Genomic DNA, 20090 nt, shown 5'->3' on the forward strand with positions numbered 1-20090 from the left:
TAATAAAAAGTGTATGACTCTTTGAAATTGCCTTTCTCCTTCCCACCTTTAACCTCTTCACAGCAATTTCTCAAGCTGTGGTGAAAATCTTTCACACCAGGGACTATAAAGTCCTTGCATTGTTTCATTTTGTTCAATCTCCACCTTCTGACCTCCTCATCTTATAATTAAGAGAGTCCAGCCATCCTGTACCTTTATACTTTCCTTCACTATGCAAAGTTCATGAATGGTGTTCCTTATATTTTGTTCACTCTATTAACATACATGAGGAGGAAAAAATATTAGGAATAAAACTGCAATCAAGTACACAACCATCACCCACTACAACCTCAATGATAAACATAGTAAAGTAGAAATTATCACTTATCTGACAATGTCAGCTAAAACTGACAATGTTTAAGCTTCTTAAAAGTAGAATTTATGGCCAAGCTGTTGGATTGGATTGCTTTAGATTGCACTGGTGTTCGTAATAAAGTGGTTGATAAGTTTGTATTAAACTTGAATAAAGAAAAGGATGAAATATACATAAAATGCTGCCTAATCAGTTCATATCAGACAACATATGCCAAAACTGATATATATTGATTTTTTTGGGAAAGGCCAATAATGGCAGATGACGGATATACCTTTCAGGCTCTAGTGGAAACTGACCTCTCTTTTCCATCTTTTAGTTTAGCTTCCATCAACACATAAATCAACCAATTTATCTGGCAATCTTTTCCTCCTTACTTGTGAACAACACCTCAGCTTTCAGCTTAACAACACAAAATCTCAATCATAGGAAAAAACAACCACAAAGCAGCCCAGACGGATCTCACTCAACAAGTAGAAAATAGCCAAGAAACCAATGCATTGCTCTTTGCTTGACCTCTCACTTGAAACCAATCTGCCATGGGAGTCCCTAATCAGGAGCTTGATGCTTTGGCTCCTTGTGTCACGGGTGGACACATGCCCCTCCATTACAATAAGGCTGAGATTCAAGCAGGAGCAAGGAGTGTGAACATGAATTGGACACATGAAAGTAAACCATATATAACAGTCTGATCCATGAGTATGTATCATTATGATGACGTTTCCAGTTTTATAATCCAATAGGATATCTTTTGTGAAATCTGTACTTGTATGTGAAAAAAGTTCAATTTGTGTTTAAAAGACATTTAAAGGGTTGTCGCACACATTAGTGGACTCAGTCTGAGCTGATCCCCAGTTGGTCTGATGATGGACACACACACACACACACACACACACACAGAAACACACACACACACACACACACACACACACACACACGCACACTCTCTTCTTCCGACCATTTCCCATCCTGATGTGATGAAGTCTGGCCGGAAACAGCCATTTCCCTGAATGTTCCCATCTCTCCTCCAGTATACTCCCTCATCCCTGATTCATTGCCAATAAATCACAGAGATAGAGCGAGGGAGAGAAACAGAAAGAGAAAGACAGAGCAAGAAAGAAAAAGTGTCAGAGGAAGAGTAAGGGAGAAGAAAAGGTTAGGGCAGTATAAATGAGAAGAAAGTACACAAGAGATAGGAAAACAGAGATGAGGGAAAACCAGATGTGTGATGTGTGTCTTCGTCAATACTGCACAGGGGTGGAGTCTGCATTGCCAAATATGGCTGAGTGTACTTTGAAAGGGTGACATTTTACAAAAGAAAACAACAACACAGATGCCATAAAAACACCATTAATAAACGAGGAAGAGACAGATTGGAAGACAAAAACAGTTTTTATATTACTAAAATGTTCTATTATGACCAGCAATTACAACACAAAAGTCTACTATATGCTAGCAGCACAAAGACTAGAATAATAGTCAGTCTTTTACTGTAATGCTTACAAATCAGCAATCTCCCACTCCTCAGCTACATTTCCAGTAATCACAGCCATAACAAAGTGCCAAACAGCACAGATTGAAGCAATCCCCCCCCCCCCCCCCGCCCCCGAGTCCTCCACTTACAGAAGTCTACTATGTTGGTGGGTAATGTACGCCACCTGCAAACCCCACCCAACTGCTGTTTACCCTCTCACAGGGGCTCCAGTTAATACTACTACCTCCCCTGTCGGACTATCAACATTGCACCTCAGCACAGCACAAGGGATTTCAGCCACCACTCAAACTCCTCGGTGGGTTTACATTATCTCCTAAAATAGAAGATGGTATTGGCGTCCCTGCTCTGCAAAGAGAGCAAAATCATCTGTTACTGTTACTTTGACGCCTCTCATCATGTGATACAATGAAATCTCCAGACCAGCCACTAAATGGGGTTTGAGACGCTATCTGATTTAGGGCAATGTTTTCAGTAACATGGGTTCAAATTTGGTGTAGTTAAATCTCCAAAACTGCATTTCGTTATTTTTAAATGCTTAAAAGTGTGACGTAAATGGTATCTGAATGACCAGACTTTGATTAATAACCCACTATTATCACTTTTAACTGCTATTGTAATACCTCCTGATCTAACAAAATTCGAAGTAAACTCAAAACCCTGTGTGCCTCAACAGATGACACTGTGCACTTTGAACACAGTCTGAAGACAGGCTGTTCCTGTAAACCTGCTGTTGTTGACATAGCTGCAAACACGTATGTTTTCACAGTAACCGTACCATCGACCAGGAAAGTGCAGATTGCCATGTAGGTGCAAATGAGGTGAGAGAGTGACACTGAGATGGAGGCTGACTCATTGTCCAGATATTCTGCTGCATCTGTGAAGTTGCTGTGGCACTAGGGGTGGACGATCGTTTCTATTTTCATATTATCCAATCATGGTTACTCGAGATCCCCAATAGGCAATCCAATCACCAGAGGGCAGTGGGAGTAGTAGGGGAAGGAGGGGGTTGAGGGAGTCACAGCACGCGTCTGTGTGTCTGTGCTTGGTGAAACAATATCACAGCATTATGTTCTATTTAACATTATTAGCTTATCTTTAATATTACAATCCAAAACATATCCATAATATTAACTACTCTTATGGTGCAAACAGCAAAGTTTGACCAAAAAAATGGCCGATCATCCCTTAAGCACAAGTCTACACAGAACACAGAAAGATGTCCCAGTTCTGAGATACATAATGCTCTGAGTCTCCCTGCACAATCTGTATCTGATTCACGTGTATAACCATGCCCTGTGTTGTTTTTTCTAGCCTGTAAAACTAATACTATGAATTTTGAAATCATTTGGTATATCTGAAAAAATGCTACAAAAGGAATATGATTGAATTTCATTAATGCTGATTTATAATCCTAATCACAACGTCCATCAAAATCTTTTTAATTCATTTGGCAGACACAATAATTACGTAGCCTTAGATTCAGAAAGGTGAGGTTGCAAACTAAAAATAGTTGTAATGACAAGAATCCAGAATTTCCCGGATTTGTTTATCCAGAGGAAGAGCTGTGTAAACACTTTCTATATACAGAACCTTATCACATCTGCACCAAAGGCGATAGGATGCGTCACACTGCATCAGTTTTTATTGTGAGTGCAGACATATAAAACAGAACCACACTAAGTACGGAGGTAATTTACTCCAGTAGCATTAAGTAAATTGAAGTCTGGGTCAGAATACTATTTTAATTCTGACCAGGGCAAGTTTCAAAGTGGAAATAATGTTATTTTGGGTTTCCTGCATCTGTCAGCCATTAAATCTATTTGGAAAATCTGTTGTTCAGTGAAGCCTTAAGTTACAGATATTGAATCGGTTCACTATGAGACAAAGCTGCACTCTCAGATTTTAGGAATGGTTCAGGCATGTTATGATACCTATCTTTGAACTGTTTTACCCTACTGTTGAACGACACAAGAACACTGATCAATTTTAACTTTTTCAAATCTCATCTTTAAAGAACAGAGGAGCTTAACGTTTGCCAGAAAAGTTGGCCAAGGTCTCCCACTATTCACAGCCTTTTTCCCCTACAGGGTTTCCTGTCCTGATCAGCAGGGGCAGACGGACCCTCTCATTATGGAGACCGCAGATGAAAATGAGAGCAAAATGAGGCCCATTACCATGCGGGCGTGACTAATATCCCTCAACAGACCTCTCCACACACACTGGACACATGCACACTCATCGTCGCACAAAAGTTACATACGCACACTAAGACGCTCACAAATCAATAAAGTTCCAGCAGATGCACATATGCAGGCGAAGGCTTACTAAGAAAAAGAACAGGGGAAGTTGGTAATAAACTTTTGCTCTGTTAGATTGACCATATCTCAGGCTACTCTGTGGGGGGTGTGAGGCTCTTTTCACTGTGTATATTTATAGGTTTGTGAGTGTGTATATGTATGTGTGTACATTCTCCAATCATCCATCACATCATTAGTGCTAATACTACTCTGGCACGGCTTAATTCCTGCCCACAAGAAGTCCTACCTTATGCATTCACTTACTCACCATCTCTTTCCTCTCTTAACTGCTTTTACATCATCTGACCCATAAGTAATATTTCATCTCTCGTGTGCTTCTCTCATCTGTTCAAATATCCACTCTGCTCTTCATTTCCTCAAATGTCCGCAACAGATTCATTACCTTACTGGAATTCGCAATCATCAACCTCTAACCCACTAGTCTTGCTCCGGCTTGCTTTTCAATGCTCTTGCTCTCCAATCCTGTCTTACTGATTTCTGTTTTCTTTCTCCTCTTTCTCTCTCTATCTGCACATCACATCAACACTTTCTTTTCTTTCCTGAAGAATCCCCTGTCGTTTCCCTTCCCTTTGTATTTTCCCACACAAGCTCATCATTTTGTGGCTTAAATACATGTTTCCGTCCCAATTTAAACTGATCTAAAATATACCCGCAGGGGATGTGCAACACCCAGCTATGGCATCAAGTGCTGCTCCTCATATTTCACTCTTATGGCTCCATGTTCCAGTTGTATTTTCACATCTGATTCATCTCAACTTTTTCTTCCTTTTCTACCTCCCTATTTTAACTGCCTTCCTCCTTTCTTTTCTCCTCCTTTGCTGATCAGGTCTGCCAAATGATTTATAGGCTTGCAACAGGCTGGTTGATGGAAGGAAGAGAAAGGGAGGAGAGGTAGATGAAGGGAGGAGGGGTGAGGAGACATTGGGCTGTTGGTGTTTGAAGTACATGAAGGAGTACTATAAAATACACCTGGTCCATCCATGGGGCACTCTCTGTACACAGAAACAAAGGGAAGGGAGGGAGACGTAGAGGAGGAGAGAGAACCCAGCCGCAGGGGAGTGTGGAGCTAGGTGGATGGAAAAGGGAGCTGGGGGGTGGGGGGGTGGGGGTCACTTCGTGTTTCCTTTCAGGATGGCTTTTATGGTGTAACTTCAAACGCTGACCTCCCACACCCCCGCCCCTACACCCCCCAACTCCCTCGCTCCATCCGTCCGTCCATTCGTCCCTCCCTCCTCTTTCTCACTATTGTGTATGGCCAAGTGGACAGTAATTGGCTATTCTTTCATGAGGCTGATTTCAGCACTCTCTGCCCCCAACAGGAAGAGGCCTTTTTGCTGCCCCCCTCAGAAGTAAGTGCATTTGTGTGCGTGTGTGTGTACCTTGTAAATATGCCAGACGGTAGTATCAGGTAGTTGGAGGGGGCTGCACTGGCTGCAGACTCCACAGGCATTTCATTCAAGTCCTACTGTGAGCTCCATCTTACAACACAGGAATTGTGGTAATCCAATCCAGAAAAAGAAAATCATGTTCCACTACGAGGTTTTATGCTGAATACTCTCCGGATTTCAGGTACAGCTTAAACATTTATACTTGTGTTTATGAATGAAGCTTACATTACATCTGTTGAAAGCTGCGGTTCAGAGTGTTGAGGGCAAATTTAAAGCCCCCAAAAATGTCCCTAGTTACAATATTTTTGGCCATGAAGTGGTGTTTAATTTCTCCTTCCAAAAAAAAAACACCCAAGGCACTTGCCTAACTTATTCATGCCATAAAATGTACGGTACAAAATAGATGAGAGGTTTTGCAAATGTTTCCTTCAGTCTACAATATGGGAGCATATTGAGAGTGATATATAAAAGCTGTTAGCTACTCTTGCTAATGACTTCTGGCCCTCTGTGGCCTATAGATCAGTGTGCGTTCATTAATGATGCAGGCGTGTGTGCATGTGTGCGTGTGTGTCAATTAGTGGGTGGAGGGGGTTAGCCATCCGTAGAGAGCCTTAATTAACACTACACACACATACACGACCATCTCTTTTTGGCTATTGGTATTTGGTGCTTTTTACTATTTTATTGGGAAGTAAACAGGGTAGATTGACAGGGAGTATGGGAAGAGAAAGAGGGAAAGAGATGCGACAAAGGTTCAAGGCCAAACTCAGAATGTCACGGCCAAATGGTGTCCATCCCCCCCTCCAGGCAAACACAGACACCATCCCACACACACACTGACCATGACCACACACACGCACACACAGGCACACACACGCACACACACGCACACACTCACAGACTAGAGGGTATGTGATGTATACAAGCTCTTAAAAGGTTAAATATGTGGGTAGAGGACACAACATAAACACAGACTTAAATAAGTACAGGGCAGTCTGTCCTTGCAGACACAACACATAAACAGAATTGGGGGATAATTGTGTTGTCAGACAAACAATAATACAGCTCAAGAATCGCATTAAGTCAAAGGTATACAGAGAGCAGAAGAGAAAGGGACACCTCTAAGAGTTAAGCATAGAGAGGAGGTAGATGGAGATCTTAATACAGTAGAGTGCCTCCTACCTCTTTGTAGTTCACCTTGGGCTCCATTCTCTTCCGCTTTCTGCCCTTCCCCTGACTCTGACTGAGGAGAATCCATTTTACAACCTGCAGGAGGGAGGATAGGGAGAAGGGGGTGAAGCCATGAAGGCGGGAAAAAGAGGAGAGTGAAGAAGTAGAGAGAAACAACAAAGTATGTTTTGAGTGAGAGGGATAAGGTGATGTGAAAGAGGACAGCAGGATAGTCATGAGAAAGGTACAACAAGGACAGAGAAAGAAAGAAAGAAAGAAAGGAAGAAAGAAAGAAAGAAAGAAAGAAAGAAAGAAAGAAAGAAAGAAAGAAAGAAAGAAAGAAAGAAAGAAAGAAAGAAAGAAAGAAAGAAAGAAAGAAAGAAAGAAAGAAAGAAAGAGAAAGAAAGAGGTGAGTAAGAGTGAGTGGTCAGATCCAATAACGGAAAGTAAATATAAACAGGCTCAAGTCGCACGTCCATCTTTCAAGTGGAAAAGCACACAAGAATATACTTTATAAACACACTCCCAGTGAGCCAAAAGCCTTGACAAGAGTGTTTATTGCACACGCACACACGCACACACACACATAAATATACAAGCATGCAGTGCAGAAACAGTCTATTCCGCCCTCTCCCTCCCTTTCGCACATTAATTCCAAGCTTTCAGAGCTTACTCGTGCTCCATATATAACCACCACTAACGGCTGGCTGAGACAAAAGAGTAATAGTGAAAGTATGTTGCTGAGACGGAGCCTGGAGCGCAGCAACTCCCTACACCATAGATCTCCATTAAACAGCCAATCACTATGAAGGCCAAACTCTATCTACCGCCTCTCTACTGCTACAGTTTATATCTAAGAATAAATACACTGTCGTAATACAGTTTGAAATGTTCCAAAAGTCAGCACAGTTTTATATTTCCAAATCAATAAAACAGGCAAATCATTTTTAAGATGCAATCATTTAAACATTGTGTGTGTTTTCCAAAATTAGTAATAAATTTAACAAATAATTCTGCTCAGGTGTGATTCATTTAACATTAAATAAATGGGAGAATTAGAAAATAAAGGGAAAGCAATTAAGAACAACATGGGAGCTTTATGGGAAATCTGATAGGCAGCACAGAATGACACGCAACAGATGTACAGCGCTGTGTGCCGCACTTCACTCAGACACAGACAGAGGGAGAGACTGAAACTGGGAGCAAATTAGCAAAAGCGGTAGATGAGTGCAGGAGGTAAAGATGGTATCAAATATTGTGAAACAGAGCATATAAAAGAGACATGGTTAGAGACAGAGAGAAACAGAGAGGGAAGATAGTGGCAGAATAACTCAGTGAAGGAAAATACACTGTTAAGAGTCAGATGACAATCACATCAAGCAGTCTAAGGTTCTAAATCTGAGAGCTGCCCCTGAGTCTGTCAGACACTCCCTGAAGATGAGAAGAAAAGACAGAGAAACTGGAAAAAAGAGAGAGAGGGAGAGAGAGAGAGAGAGAAAGAGAGAGAGAGAAGAGAGGAAAAGAGAGTGCTTACCTCTGCTTTGACTTCTTCCACCAGCCTTGCCTGTGACCACACGGCGCTCCTTTCATACAGCCACTGAACGACAGAGAAGAAGGGAAAGCAGTGAGCCGGGGGCAAGTGATTGGGACAGAGTGGAATGCTTTGCAGAGGCAGAGTGAGAGAGAGAGAGAGAGAGGGAGAGAGAGAGAGAGAGAGAGAGAGAGAGAGAGATACAGAGAGAGCGAGCAAGCAGGAAGGGGAGGAAGAGAGGAGAGGTGGGAGGAGAGGGAGGTGGGAGCGCGATCACTTGTTCCTCTGACGGAAACTCGCGACTTGACTCCAGAGGATGAGAGAAAGGAGGAAGAATGGAGAAGAAGAAGGGAAAAAGGGGAGGAGATAGGCAAAGCAAAAAAATAAATGAAAATCTACTCCATAACTGGCAATCACAGGACGGACAGTCACATCAGTCCTCTACATATCCACTCCTCCACCATTACACACACACACACACACACACACACACACACACACACACACACACACACACACACACATACACACACACACACACACACACACAGCGAGAGCAGGTAGTAGGCACAAACAAACAGGACTTACTCTCTAACCTTATTAAAGCTTTCAGTAAAGCCACTGCTTGAGTGATGTAATCACACATCAGAGATATGACGGCAAGGTCTGTGTGAGTGTGTCTCTGTGTGTGTGTGTGTGTGTGTGTGTGTGTGTGTATGTGTGTGTGTGGTAAGGGAAAAACAAAAGGAGACAGACAGGAGTGAGACACGAGAGCATGGAAGCACTGTGTTTGTAATGTCACACCGCTCACACACACATACAAACAAGTGTGATGCAGCAGTGCCACATTATATGCAGGCGATTCAGCAGACACACTCCACAGACATTCCCACGCATACACAGAAACACACACACAAAGCGATTCAGCTCTTAGTGTTACCATAGCCACATTCAAAGTTCAATACTATAACTGCATGCCTGAGTACTTCTATGTGTATTATACAAAAGTGCTTCTGCAGAAATAGCATGAAGGTGTGTGTAGAAGCCAAGGATGGAGAATGAGAGAGAGAGTGTGTGTGAGAGAGGGAGAGAGAGAGAGAGAGAGAGAGAGAGAGAGAGAGAGAGAGAGATAGAGAGAGAGAGAGAGAGAGAGAGAGAGAGAGAGGCAGACACAGAGAGGTACAAAGAGAGAGGGAGGCGTTGGAGTGGGCTGTATAGAATGTAGTGAGTGTTGAAGCAGTAAATTGGCATTGTGTAACAGGATACCACACATAGCTCTTTTGCTGCCTAGATCCCCGCTACCATTCCCTGAATAGCAAGGCTTTTGTCTACTCAAACTCTCTCTTCGTCCCCACCCCTGTCTGTGTAGTGTCTCTCTTGTGAATCAATATTAGATTGCCTAAAGAAGTTGAAAAGTTCCACCTCTCACTCATAAACACGCATGAGCAAAAACAAAACAAAACAGCAACAAAACTCCTTCTTGTTCACTGAAGTGTACTTATGTGTGATTTTTTTTGTTTTTGTTTGAGCTGAATCTTTTTCAGATACCTCCATGAGATCAATCTAAAGTTTGGTGAATATTTTCCTTGAATTATTTACTTGAACTATCTTTAGGGCTGCAGGTGAACTTCAAAATCCCACAAAAAAATTCCAGTCAATAACAATACAGTTTGATACTCATACCAAAATCATAAATTATATATTACTACCTTTCTTGAGTATAAACTTTTTTTTGAAAATTAAAACAATGCTGAGCCAAATCTATCACAGTTAATAGTGTGTAATACTGTCTTGACACAGATAGCTATAAAGAAACATACAAAAAAGTATAAAGGTTCCACAGTCAGCAATAATTTTTAAAAGGAGAATGTTTGAGCTCCTGCTATTGACAGTCACAATGTTTCTTGTAACAATTCCAAAACCAGTTTCATTAAAAATAGTCTTCTTCTGTCTGAAAGACATGCTTACTATTATATACTAAGTAAAGCAATTTGAGAAATGATAATGTCACATATCAGTCGCTGATAACAGACATTTATTATGAAATGTGTGATGGAGTTAGGATAAAGAATTGGGATGAATATTTCCTCCCAAAGTGCTTACTCATCTACACTCTGAGGTCTAAAATAAGATGGCCACATCTCTAACTCTGGGATTGGTGAATGTTATTGTTTATTATTAGGTCAAACCATTTCCTGCCTTTCTCCTATTCAAGCATTGCCAGAGCACATTGTCGAGCAGTGAGTGAGTGAGTGAGTGAGTGAGTGAGAAAGTGAGTGAGTGAGTGAGTGAGTGAGTGAGTGAGAGAGAGAGCGAGAGAGAGAGAGATAGAGAGAGAGAGAGAGAGAGAGAGAGATAGAGAGAGAGAGAGAGAGAGAGAGAGAGAGAGAGACAGAGAGAGAGAGAGAGAGAGAGAGAGAGAGATTTTTATAATGTGTTTGTGTCTTGTGTACATAATACACAAGCACTTGCATTTGTAAAAGGTTTCAATCGATCTGGCTGATCTTATTAGCCAGTGACTAGCACATCAAACACAAAAAGCCTCTGCAAGAACACTCTACTGTAGCTGTCACCCAATCAGGTGTGAGAACGTTGCAGTCCCTCCATGCTGTCCCTCCCACCCTCCGAGGCCCCTGAGAGGCTCCAGTTACATCATCACATAATCTAGAAGGTGAAGATTCCCAGACAGCAACATAAGTGCAGACACTCAAAAATGCACATACACGCAGTGGTAATTAAGATCAGTTACCATGGAGATAGGAGAATAGAAGACGCTGTTACAGTGGATTGATTGTGTGTGTGTGTGTGTGCGTGCATGTGTATGTCTTTATATCTTTGAGAGAACCATTTTCAATCGAAAACCAGCGTTGTTAGGGCATTTCTGTGATGTGAGGACATTTTAGCCAGTCCTCATATTTTCAAAGAGCAATTTTCAGGGTTAAGGTCTTGGTTTAGGGGCAGGGTTAAGGGCTTGGTTTTAAGGTAAAGGTTAGAATTGGGTTTAGGTTCAGTTTAGGGTAAGTGTTGGATTTAGGCATTTAGTTGTGATTTCAAGGTTACGGTAAGGGCTAGGAAATGCATTATGTCAATGAATGCCCTCATAAGGATATAAAGACAAATGTCTGTCTGTCTGTCTGTCTGTCTGTGTGTGTGCGTGTCGGTGTGTGTGTGTGTAGTCTAGTATCTAGGATCATGGCTCTTTCTGGATTAGACGGCAGTAGCAGAGCAGAACAGCTCACCTTGTCAAGATACAACAACAGTCTGGCAACACAGCTGCTGCTGCTGATTTAACATAATGGTAAAAATTAACTGCACAATTAACCATTTCAAGAACAAACCATACCTACTGCGCAGAAAGGGATAAAAAAACAAAAAACAAAAACATTTTTGAACTTTCACCAAGTAGTGATTGAAATATGTCAGGTTTTAGGACTTGCTATTATCAGGAAAAACATCAGTTTCTAATTGCCTACTGGCTAATAGTCACACATCATCAAGCTGTAGTATTTATGTACTAAAAGCTATTTACTTCTAATAAGAGACATCATTTTCATTATGACACTGTCATTAAACCACTATTTAAAGCTGTTCAGTACTGAGACAAATGTTTTACCACTTCTGTCATCTGTGTGCAAATGCTTAGAACACACTCCCCCCAAAAGCACCAAATGTGTTGTGATTTAGACTCCAGTGTATGGAACCAAGTGTAACACTGCTGGATCCCAACATATTAGTATTTGTATAGTATAGTATTTTGACCTCCATCCATACCTTGACGGTCAACACTGAATTTGTGTGCACAATTTGGGAAATTAACGATAAAAATGTTAAAATGTTTTCAAGCTTACCATCTTGGTATTTTTTCCTAAGGTAGTTCTGGCATAGCTTGGACTTATGTTTTGGGTCATTATCTGGATGAACCCCTGACCAACTAGGTGCATACCAGAGGGTACTGCATGGTGCTGCAGAATGCTGTGGTAGCCGACCCTGAACAGAATATTTTAAATTTTGATTCATCAGTCCATAACACCTTCTTTCAGTCTTCAGTAGTCCATTGGTGGGTGGTGTTTCATGGCCAAGGCAAGCCTCTTCCTCTTATTCTGACGTCTTAGCAATGGCTTTCTTGCTGCAACTCGATCTGTCAAACCTGCAACTTGAAGTCTTCTCTTCACAGATGAAACTGAGACTTGCTTACTACGACCACTACGAAGCTGTGCTTAAAGCTGTTGTCCTGTGAGCCGCCTATCACGCAAGCTGTTGACTCTCAGAAACTTGTCTTCTGACTCTGTTGTAGCTTTGGGTCTGCCTCTTCCTTTCAGAGTTTCCCCCAGTTTCTGAATGCTTTTTGATGGTGAAGGAAAATGTACTCACTGACACCTTGACTTTCTTCACAATTTCTCTATAGGAAAGGCCTACATTTTTAAGTGTTTTTGTATAATTTTCAGTTTTGGGTAACCTTACCTTTTTTTATCCTCTGGCAGTTCATTACTTACCTTTGTACCATTTCAAGCTATTCATTGGACTTGAACTGCTTGAATTTCAATAAAAAACTGGAAAAACTGGGGTGTTCTAAAACCTTTGACAGGTAGTGTATATCTATATATCTATATATATAAATATATATATACATATACACTACACACTATACGTATATATACACAGTATGTAATATGTGAATATGTAGAAACTATTTAGGGTTAAATGTCTATATTCATATTAAAATATGATGGAAATGTATTTTCTCAAAAATATCAAGGAACAGATCAAAAAGAATAAAAAGAAAGACAGACTCCTCATACCTTTGGAATTCCCGGTCGATCAAGCCAGTCAGCATAAATAGCACTGAGCGTGAGGCCTTTTCTGGAACACAATGGCACAAGTGTTAGTATTATTCCTATTATTATAGGAATGACTGTTATTGCCCAAGACACTCTATGAAAACATGGCTATGGGAGAATATTTTTAGGGTCATGGTGGACTTGAGGTTTAGGCCAACACCTTAAACAAGAAGAGAGGCACACCCACTTTCCTAAACAAAGATGAGCAAAGAGGCATGTACAGACAATGAATCGGATTTACATGTATGCATGAGCAGCAAGCAAGTGTGTATAAGTGGCATGTGTAGCTGAGGAGGATCTCAAGTGGGTGGTTTGCACATCAAAACGGTCATATACCATACACAGAACACACACAGTGACAGCACTGCCTTGCAAATACAAATGTGCACGGAGACAAACATTCCAAGGTAGTCCGCATTGTGTATGCAAAGAGTAAAGTATACAATGTACACACAAAGTCAAATAGTAAATACAACATATTTCCCCACCATCAATCCTGCCTGCTTTGCTTCAGGAAAATTCCACCCTTAGCTACTCTGACTCCATTACTGTATATTAATCTGTAATGCAGGGCTAATTAGAGAACTTCTTTTGTAATTTACAATTTTGCACACTCATGTCACACTCTTCTACTTGAAGCTCAGTTAGTGATTTCAAACATTTGCCAAAAACCTTTTTGAAGGAACTTCCAAGCCCAATCAGAAAGTGTAGACCAGAGAATCTCACGTGAGTACACCTTTGTATCTTTTTTCCCTCTCTTTTATCATAATCCTTAAACAATGGTTTTACAAAATATAAACACAACCATTTGTGCTGTACACAGACCCACACAGACACGCAAACAAATGTCTGCTGACAAGGAGGGAAAACTAGGTAAGTTGTTTCAGACCCAGCAGGACTCTTAAATGGTAATAAACAACAAATATATAAACACTGTAAGACTGCGTCAATAGCCTGTTATGCTGGAATGCTTATCCGGACCAGGATACAAGAAAAAATAGATGGATAACTTTTCTAATCTCATATTCGTACCACTAAAGCAACATAAAATGGTTTATTCTCTGTACAATGGCATTTTAGGACATGTCAGACTCTCAGCTCTACATTGTCAGACTTTCATCAGTAAAAATGTACTTAATTTGCTATGAGTTGACTTGAGTAAAGAAACATGCATATCATTTATCCTCAGGGAACTATGAATGCCTTTGCCAAAGTTCATGACAATCAATCCAATACATGTGTTGATATTTTACACTAGAACAAAGTGTTGGGCCTGCAGATAAATAGATTGATCTCCCAACCAACACTGAGCCACACCACTGCTAGTGTGGCCAAAAAAAAAAGGTTAAGAGAGACTGGAATTTTGTTACAGACTGAACTTACAGTCCAGTTAAGCCTGATTGCGTCATTTCCAACTGTATATTTGCTAGCAACTTTGGCAGGGAAAGAGTGGGCCTTCAGTAAATGTAAACCTCATAAAAAATTCTTTACACTCTACAGTGTACCAGAAGAGGCAAGCCTCTCTATTAAGCACTAATTTACCCAGAAATGGAACATTAAAAATGTCAGCAGTGACTTCACCTCAAATAAATTTCAGCTCTTGACATGGGGAGTTTGACATTAAACATCTGCCACACCATCACCACGACATGATCAAGTAGGATTACATAGGATTACAGTTTTTGTATGGCAAACAAAAGGTTAATACAGTTAATACTGCACATGACCTGACAAATGCTGTTTAATGACAGGTCTAGATATAGACATAGGCTTTAAGTCTCAATAGAGCTGACAAGACCTACTTGTTTTTTCATGTTGAGATCAGTAATGTCATTCCATTTTATAGGTTATTCACTTAATAAACGATAACTGAGAAAACAGTAGTCCAATTGTTTTGTATGAATGCACAGACACCCCACAGTTGCTATGAACCTTAGCAGAAAGTGTCTATTCTGATACGAAACCTTGCTCTTTTAGTTGGCTGTTTACTGAAAGAGGCATCAGACCCAAATATTGACTGTCCCCAACTTCCTCTGTTTAATTCAATCAATCTCTTCTAGTCCAGCAGCATTCTCCACATGACAGAAAAGGAAAAAAAGACAACCCTAATAGCAGACTAAAGGTTGCTGAAGGGTAAAAAAAAGAAAAAGAAAAATAGAGACTGTGAGCACACAGAAATGGAAGTGAAAGGGCTAAAGACAGAATGAAAGACAGACAGGAGGGAAGACAGAGACAGGCAGAAGAAGAGGTTAATGAGGCAATCAGGAGAAATAGAGAGCTGAATGACTAAGCGAGCGCCGGGAAGGAGAAAATTAGAGAGGAGGAGAGCAGGAGGAGCAGTTATCCTTTTACACTTCAATTAATACGAGTGTGGATGAGACTGCTCTTTTAAAGTGATTGGTGTTGGGAGTTTGGGGGGCATGTTTCCACAGCAGTACCAAGTTTGTCAAAGAATCAAGGCCAAATCCACCCAGACTCAAAAACAGTTTTAATGTCTTTGACACTAAATTCCACTAACAAATCATATTTGTTGAAAAAAAAAGTTGCAAGGCCAAGTTCAAAATGAAAAATTATGAATAACATATCTTTAGTTTGAAGCCAGAAAGAAACCAGGCAATCACTACTTGGCCGTAACCAAACTGGTTTTATGCATCTTGACATTATTCATTATTCATGATTACACTGTAAGCACTATTCATAACCACTTAGCCTACATACCTCGCCATGTCGGGAAAGGTAATCAGCAGCATTTGCAGGAAGTCCTGTCAAAAGAGAGTGCGAGAAACAGAGAAATGAAGGCATTTAGGGAGGTGTGGGTGGAAGAAAAAAAGAAAGAGAAAGGCATACCTGATCTTAAGTCAGGAGCGCAAGGTCAAACAGTGTTTATGTTACATTCATTATTTAGTGGGAAGACTCTGCCTGCCACTGAGAATCAAGAGCCAGGTGGAGCACATCACGTATCATGCATGCACAAGCGTGCGCGCGCACACATACACAGAGAGAGAGAGAGAGAGAGAGAGAGAGAGAGAGAGAGAGAGAGAGAGAGAGAGAGAGAGAGAGAGAGAGAGAGAGAGAGGAGAGAGAGAGAGAGAGAGAGAGAGAGAGAGAGAGAGAGAGAGAGAGAGAGAGAGAGAGAGAGAGAGAGAGAGAGAGAGAGAGACAGGTGTGAACACTCAGATTTATGGCCCCAGCAGAATAAACATATATGGCCAAGCTGATGTACGGTCTACACTTTAAAATGCTGTTGGAGCACTTTCAACTACTGTAACATAGTGACAATCAAGTTTACAGTACATCAGCCTCCAATTAATTTATGGAAATAACACTGTGCCTGAGAGACAGGCAATATAAAACATTTAAATCTAAGCTCAGATTTTATTACCTCTGAAATAGCTGTGAGTCAACATGGAGATTCTCCATTAACTTAATCAAGTTAAAATTAGGTTCTTGTACTACAGACTCACCTGAGACAAAATGAGTTGTCCGTGGTATTTCTTCACAAATAACCTGAAGAAGTCCCTGAATTGTTGCTCTCCCACTTGACTGGCCAAGAACCTGAGAAGGAAGTAGCCCTAAACAAAGGACGAGGCAAATAAAGACAATGAAATAAACATCATGATCCATCAAAGACAAAACAGATGAACTTTGCAGCAACATCAATATCCATTACAAACGCTGTACCTAATAAAGAGTGAGCCATAATAATGGTGCTTTTCCACCATACAGTTCTAGCACTACTCGACTCGACTCGATTTTTTTTGCGTTTCCATTAGGGATAGTACCTGGTACTTATTCAGTACCTGCTCTGCCGAGGTTCCAAGCGAGCCGACACTAAATGTGACATCAACAGACTGCCGGCCACTGATTGGTCAGAGAGTCTTAACTGGAAGAGTCATTAGCCGTCCCACACAAGAATCAAACCCGCCATTTTTAAATACCGGCAACAGCGTTACAGCCATTCGGCTCAATTTTCTTGAGCATTAGGATCGTATAGAATCTGTTTTTTTTTTTGTTTAACTTGCTCTACTAGTTTAAGTCCATTAGGTTCCTCTTCCCTTCCTCTTTCCCACATCTCTTTTTCGTCTTTGCCATACACATATCTCACCTTGAGGTAGTGGACTTGCATAAAAGATTTGTCAGGGTTGAGGGCATGTTTAACCGTGGAGGAGCCTGACTCGCTGACCTGACCAGTGTTTTCCATGTTGGGTCTGCAAAAGGACAAAGAGAGCAGAGAAATAAAAATACACAGAGCAAGGTAAGTCAGGTAAGGAGATGAACATGCAACAGAGGAAGATTTTTTAACACCTACAATAAACAGTTAGAGAACCTTGGCACAGAGTTTTTATTTTATCCTACTCCTACAGACATTTGAGTTGTAGGAAAACTACAATCTCTACAGAGCAAGAATACAATGTCAGCAACACTAAATCTAGCTACTCAGCTGGTCCTCTCAATGGTGAACACATTGCCAAGTTGCCATACTTTGCCTGAGACAGGCTGAAAATCAAGCTTCAGATTTATAATAGCATGCTATAGTGTTTCTAAGACCTCACAGTGCTGCGCTCTGACTTTACTGCCCATGACTCACTGAGTGAACATATTACACTTCCACAAGAAAGCACTCCTGTCTACAGGCACAAAAGATACATGCTCTGGGCTTGCTTTCCTTGTCACAAAGATACAAATCATCCCTTTCAACCTCCATAAACACATAAACAAACACACATAAAACCAATAAAAGCCAAACAAAAAGAGCGCTGACGTGGGATGCTGCACAATGATAGTTTCAGTTAGCCTGTATTGATTCGGCTGAGCAGATTAACTCAGTGTGCCAATAGGAAGGCCTTGAAGGATCACCGTCCTGCCAAGTCGATACGCCAGGCGCCTGGTTCACCAATCAATACACCCTTCATCACCGGCTAGCACTTTTCCACAGGACCTCTTCAAGACAGGGCCAGCCAGACCCACACACAGACAAGCAGGGAGACCAAAAACATAGATCAAAATTCTTATTCACACAGATGTGTGATGTAAAACCTGAATGTTTAATCTTGGAAGTGGGGTTTCAACTGAGCGCCACAAGTTGGTTAAATATTTGATCTATCTGAGTCTTTGTGGGGGCATGGTGAGCAGAAGAGCAGGAGCAGGAGGGAGATGAAGTAGATTAGGTTTGAGTACAAGAAGAAGAGGAGGAGGTGTGGGAGAAACTGAGGACAGGAGATAGACGGGAATGTTTGGTTTGCTCAGTGGACTGAGAGAGGAAGTCATCAACTTCCTGGAATTTCTAAATTTGACTGGACACTCTTACAAGGACTTTCATCATGCATATGAGGGCGTATTCCTACTTTTGTGCATTTGCGCATGCCATATAAATGTAAAATTACAGCAACCATCCTAATTTAGGAATGTCCATTTCAGAACACCTAAGTAATGATGCTCAATGTCTGTACATTAACAGCTGCAAACACTCAGAGTCATATAGATTAACAATTTCGTAAGGCAAAACTAACATTAAGAAATATATTGTCTTAAATGTTGAAAAAAATGTCTCATTTACTAGTTTTTCATGTATAATGGCCATAACATGTTCCTGTTTTTTTATCACTGATTAATTTTTTAACTCTCTGTCCAGTTTCTTGCCCGTAGTGCCCATGTCTGTCTGTTACTGCTGATAAGATGCAATACACTCTTTTTAAGACAGCAGGACATGCAGTATCCCTGGGAAATTGTGTGTGTGTGTGTGGTGGGGGGGCGGGGGGGGCTTACAGAGAGAAAGAGGGACTGGGGCAAGAGACAAAAACAATGACAGAACGTGTATTTCCAGAAGAGAAACTGTATCTGTTATGTGCGTCAGCGACACCATCAGCGCAACGTGGACAGAAAAAATGTTTATCAATCACTGCTGTGTTAGACAAAGAAACTCCACCCTTCCCACTGTCCAGACCAGGGATGTACGGATGTGTAAATCCCTGTCTCTTTGTCAGAGATGATTTACTACAGATTTAAGAGGAATCGCTGCTCACTGCCTTGGAGAATCACACAATAGCTCAATGTATTTCAGAATAAATGGTGCTCTTATCTGACTCGAAGGCCATGTGTGTGTGAGAGTGTTTGTCTGTGTGTGTGTGTGTGTGTGTGTGTGTGTGTGTAGCCATGCATACACCTGGGTGTGTCTGAGATTGAGAGCGAGAGAGAGAGAGAGACAGAGAGAGCAGGAGGAAATCAGGAGCTATTACTGACAGAACTTAATGTCAAACGCGTGCACACACACACACACATACACAGGAGGTTTATAGCTCCGCAAGCCATATCCTGACAAATTACATTGGGTTGACTGTGGAAACCGGATAAGGTAGAGCGGTGCTCCCAGCAGCCCAGTAAATCAGCAGGGAGAATGGCGTCTAACCCAGGCTGCCCTAAATATAACTCATCTGAAATGGACTGATAAACACTGGCCACTGGGGCCCCTGCTGGATGACGGGGTGTCGATTGTGACCCACTGAACTTGGAAAGCACAACCTGCCATTTAGCTTTTGTGAGCGTGTGTGTTTGTGTGTGTAAACTGGTGAGGAGGTTGCACTTATTTTCCCTTCACCATTTCTGTGTGCATTGTGACAGGCAGTTTACTCATATTATGTTTCAATGCACGAAGATCTTAGTTACACTTGACCTTCCAGTGTCTCTTTTATTTAAACTAGCATTTAAAGGGGACCTATTATGCACATTTCCAACTACAGACTTTTATTGTGGGACTCTACTAGAGTAGCTTTGCATGATTTACAGTTCAGCCCCTGTCTGAAACAAGCTGTTTTAGCTCATGTCTCTTAAAGGGCCTGTCCCAGTGAGCCCACTCTGTTCTGACTGGTTAGCTTCCAGAAGCTGCATCACAGTTGACTTCTGGCCATTTAGGAGGCTACATGAACAAATCATGAAACAAACCATAGTAGTAGGATTTCACTTTTTTTTTTTGTTCATTACTCAAAATGTCAACTTCTCAA

The 20090-nt window shown here is 41.2% G+C and overlaps 1 protein-coding gene across 2 annotated transcripts in view; it reads right to left on the reverse strand.

The window, feature by feature from the left end:
- Nucleotides 1–20090, reverse strand: part of aopep (aminopeptidase O (putative)) — a 79307-nt gene that overhangs the window by 27425 nt on the left and 31792 nt on the right. For both annotated transcript variants that reach the window (XM_053326106.1, XM_053326105.1), the window contains 6 exons: nt 17198–17300; nt 16557–16664; nt 15811–15854; nt 13054–13114; nt 8258–8320; nt 6736–6819 (listed from right to left, as the gene is read on the reverse strand). In XM_053326106.1, the coding sequence (XP_053182081.1) occupies nt 6736–6819; nt 8258–8320; nt 13054–13114; nt 15811–15854; nt 16557–16664; nt 17198–17300 (463 nt within the window). The remainder of the gene's footprint in view (nt 1–6735; nt 6820–8257; nt 8321–13053; nt 13115–15810; nt 15855–16556; nt 16665–17197; nt 17301–20090) is intronic.

The sequence above is a fragment of the Scomber japonicus genome, chromosome 9 (genome assembly GCF_027409825.1).
Source record: "Scomber japonicus isolate fScoJap1 chromosome 9, fScoJap1.pri, whole genome shotgun sequence".
Taxonomy (NCBI): domain Eukaryota; kingdom Metazoa; phylum Chordata; class Actinopteri; order Scombriformes; family Scombridae; genus Scomber; species Scomber japonicus.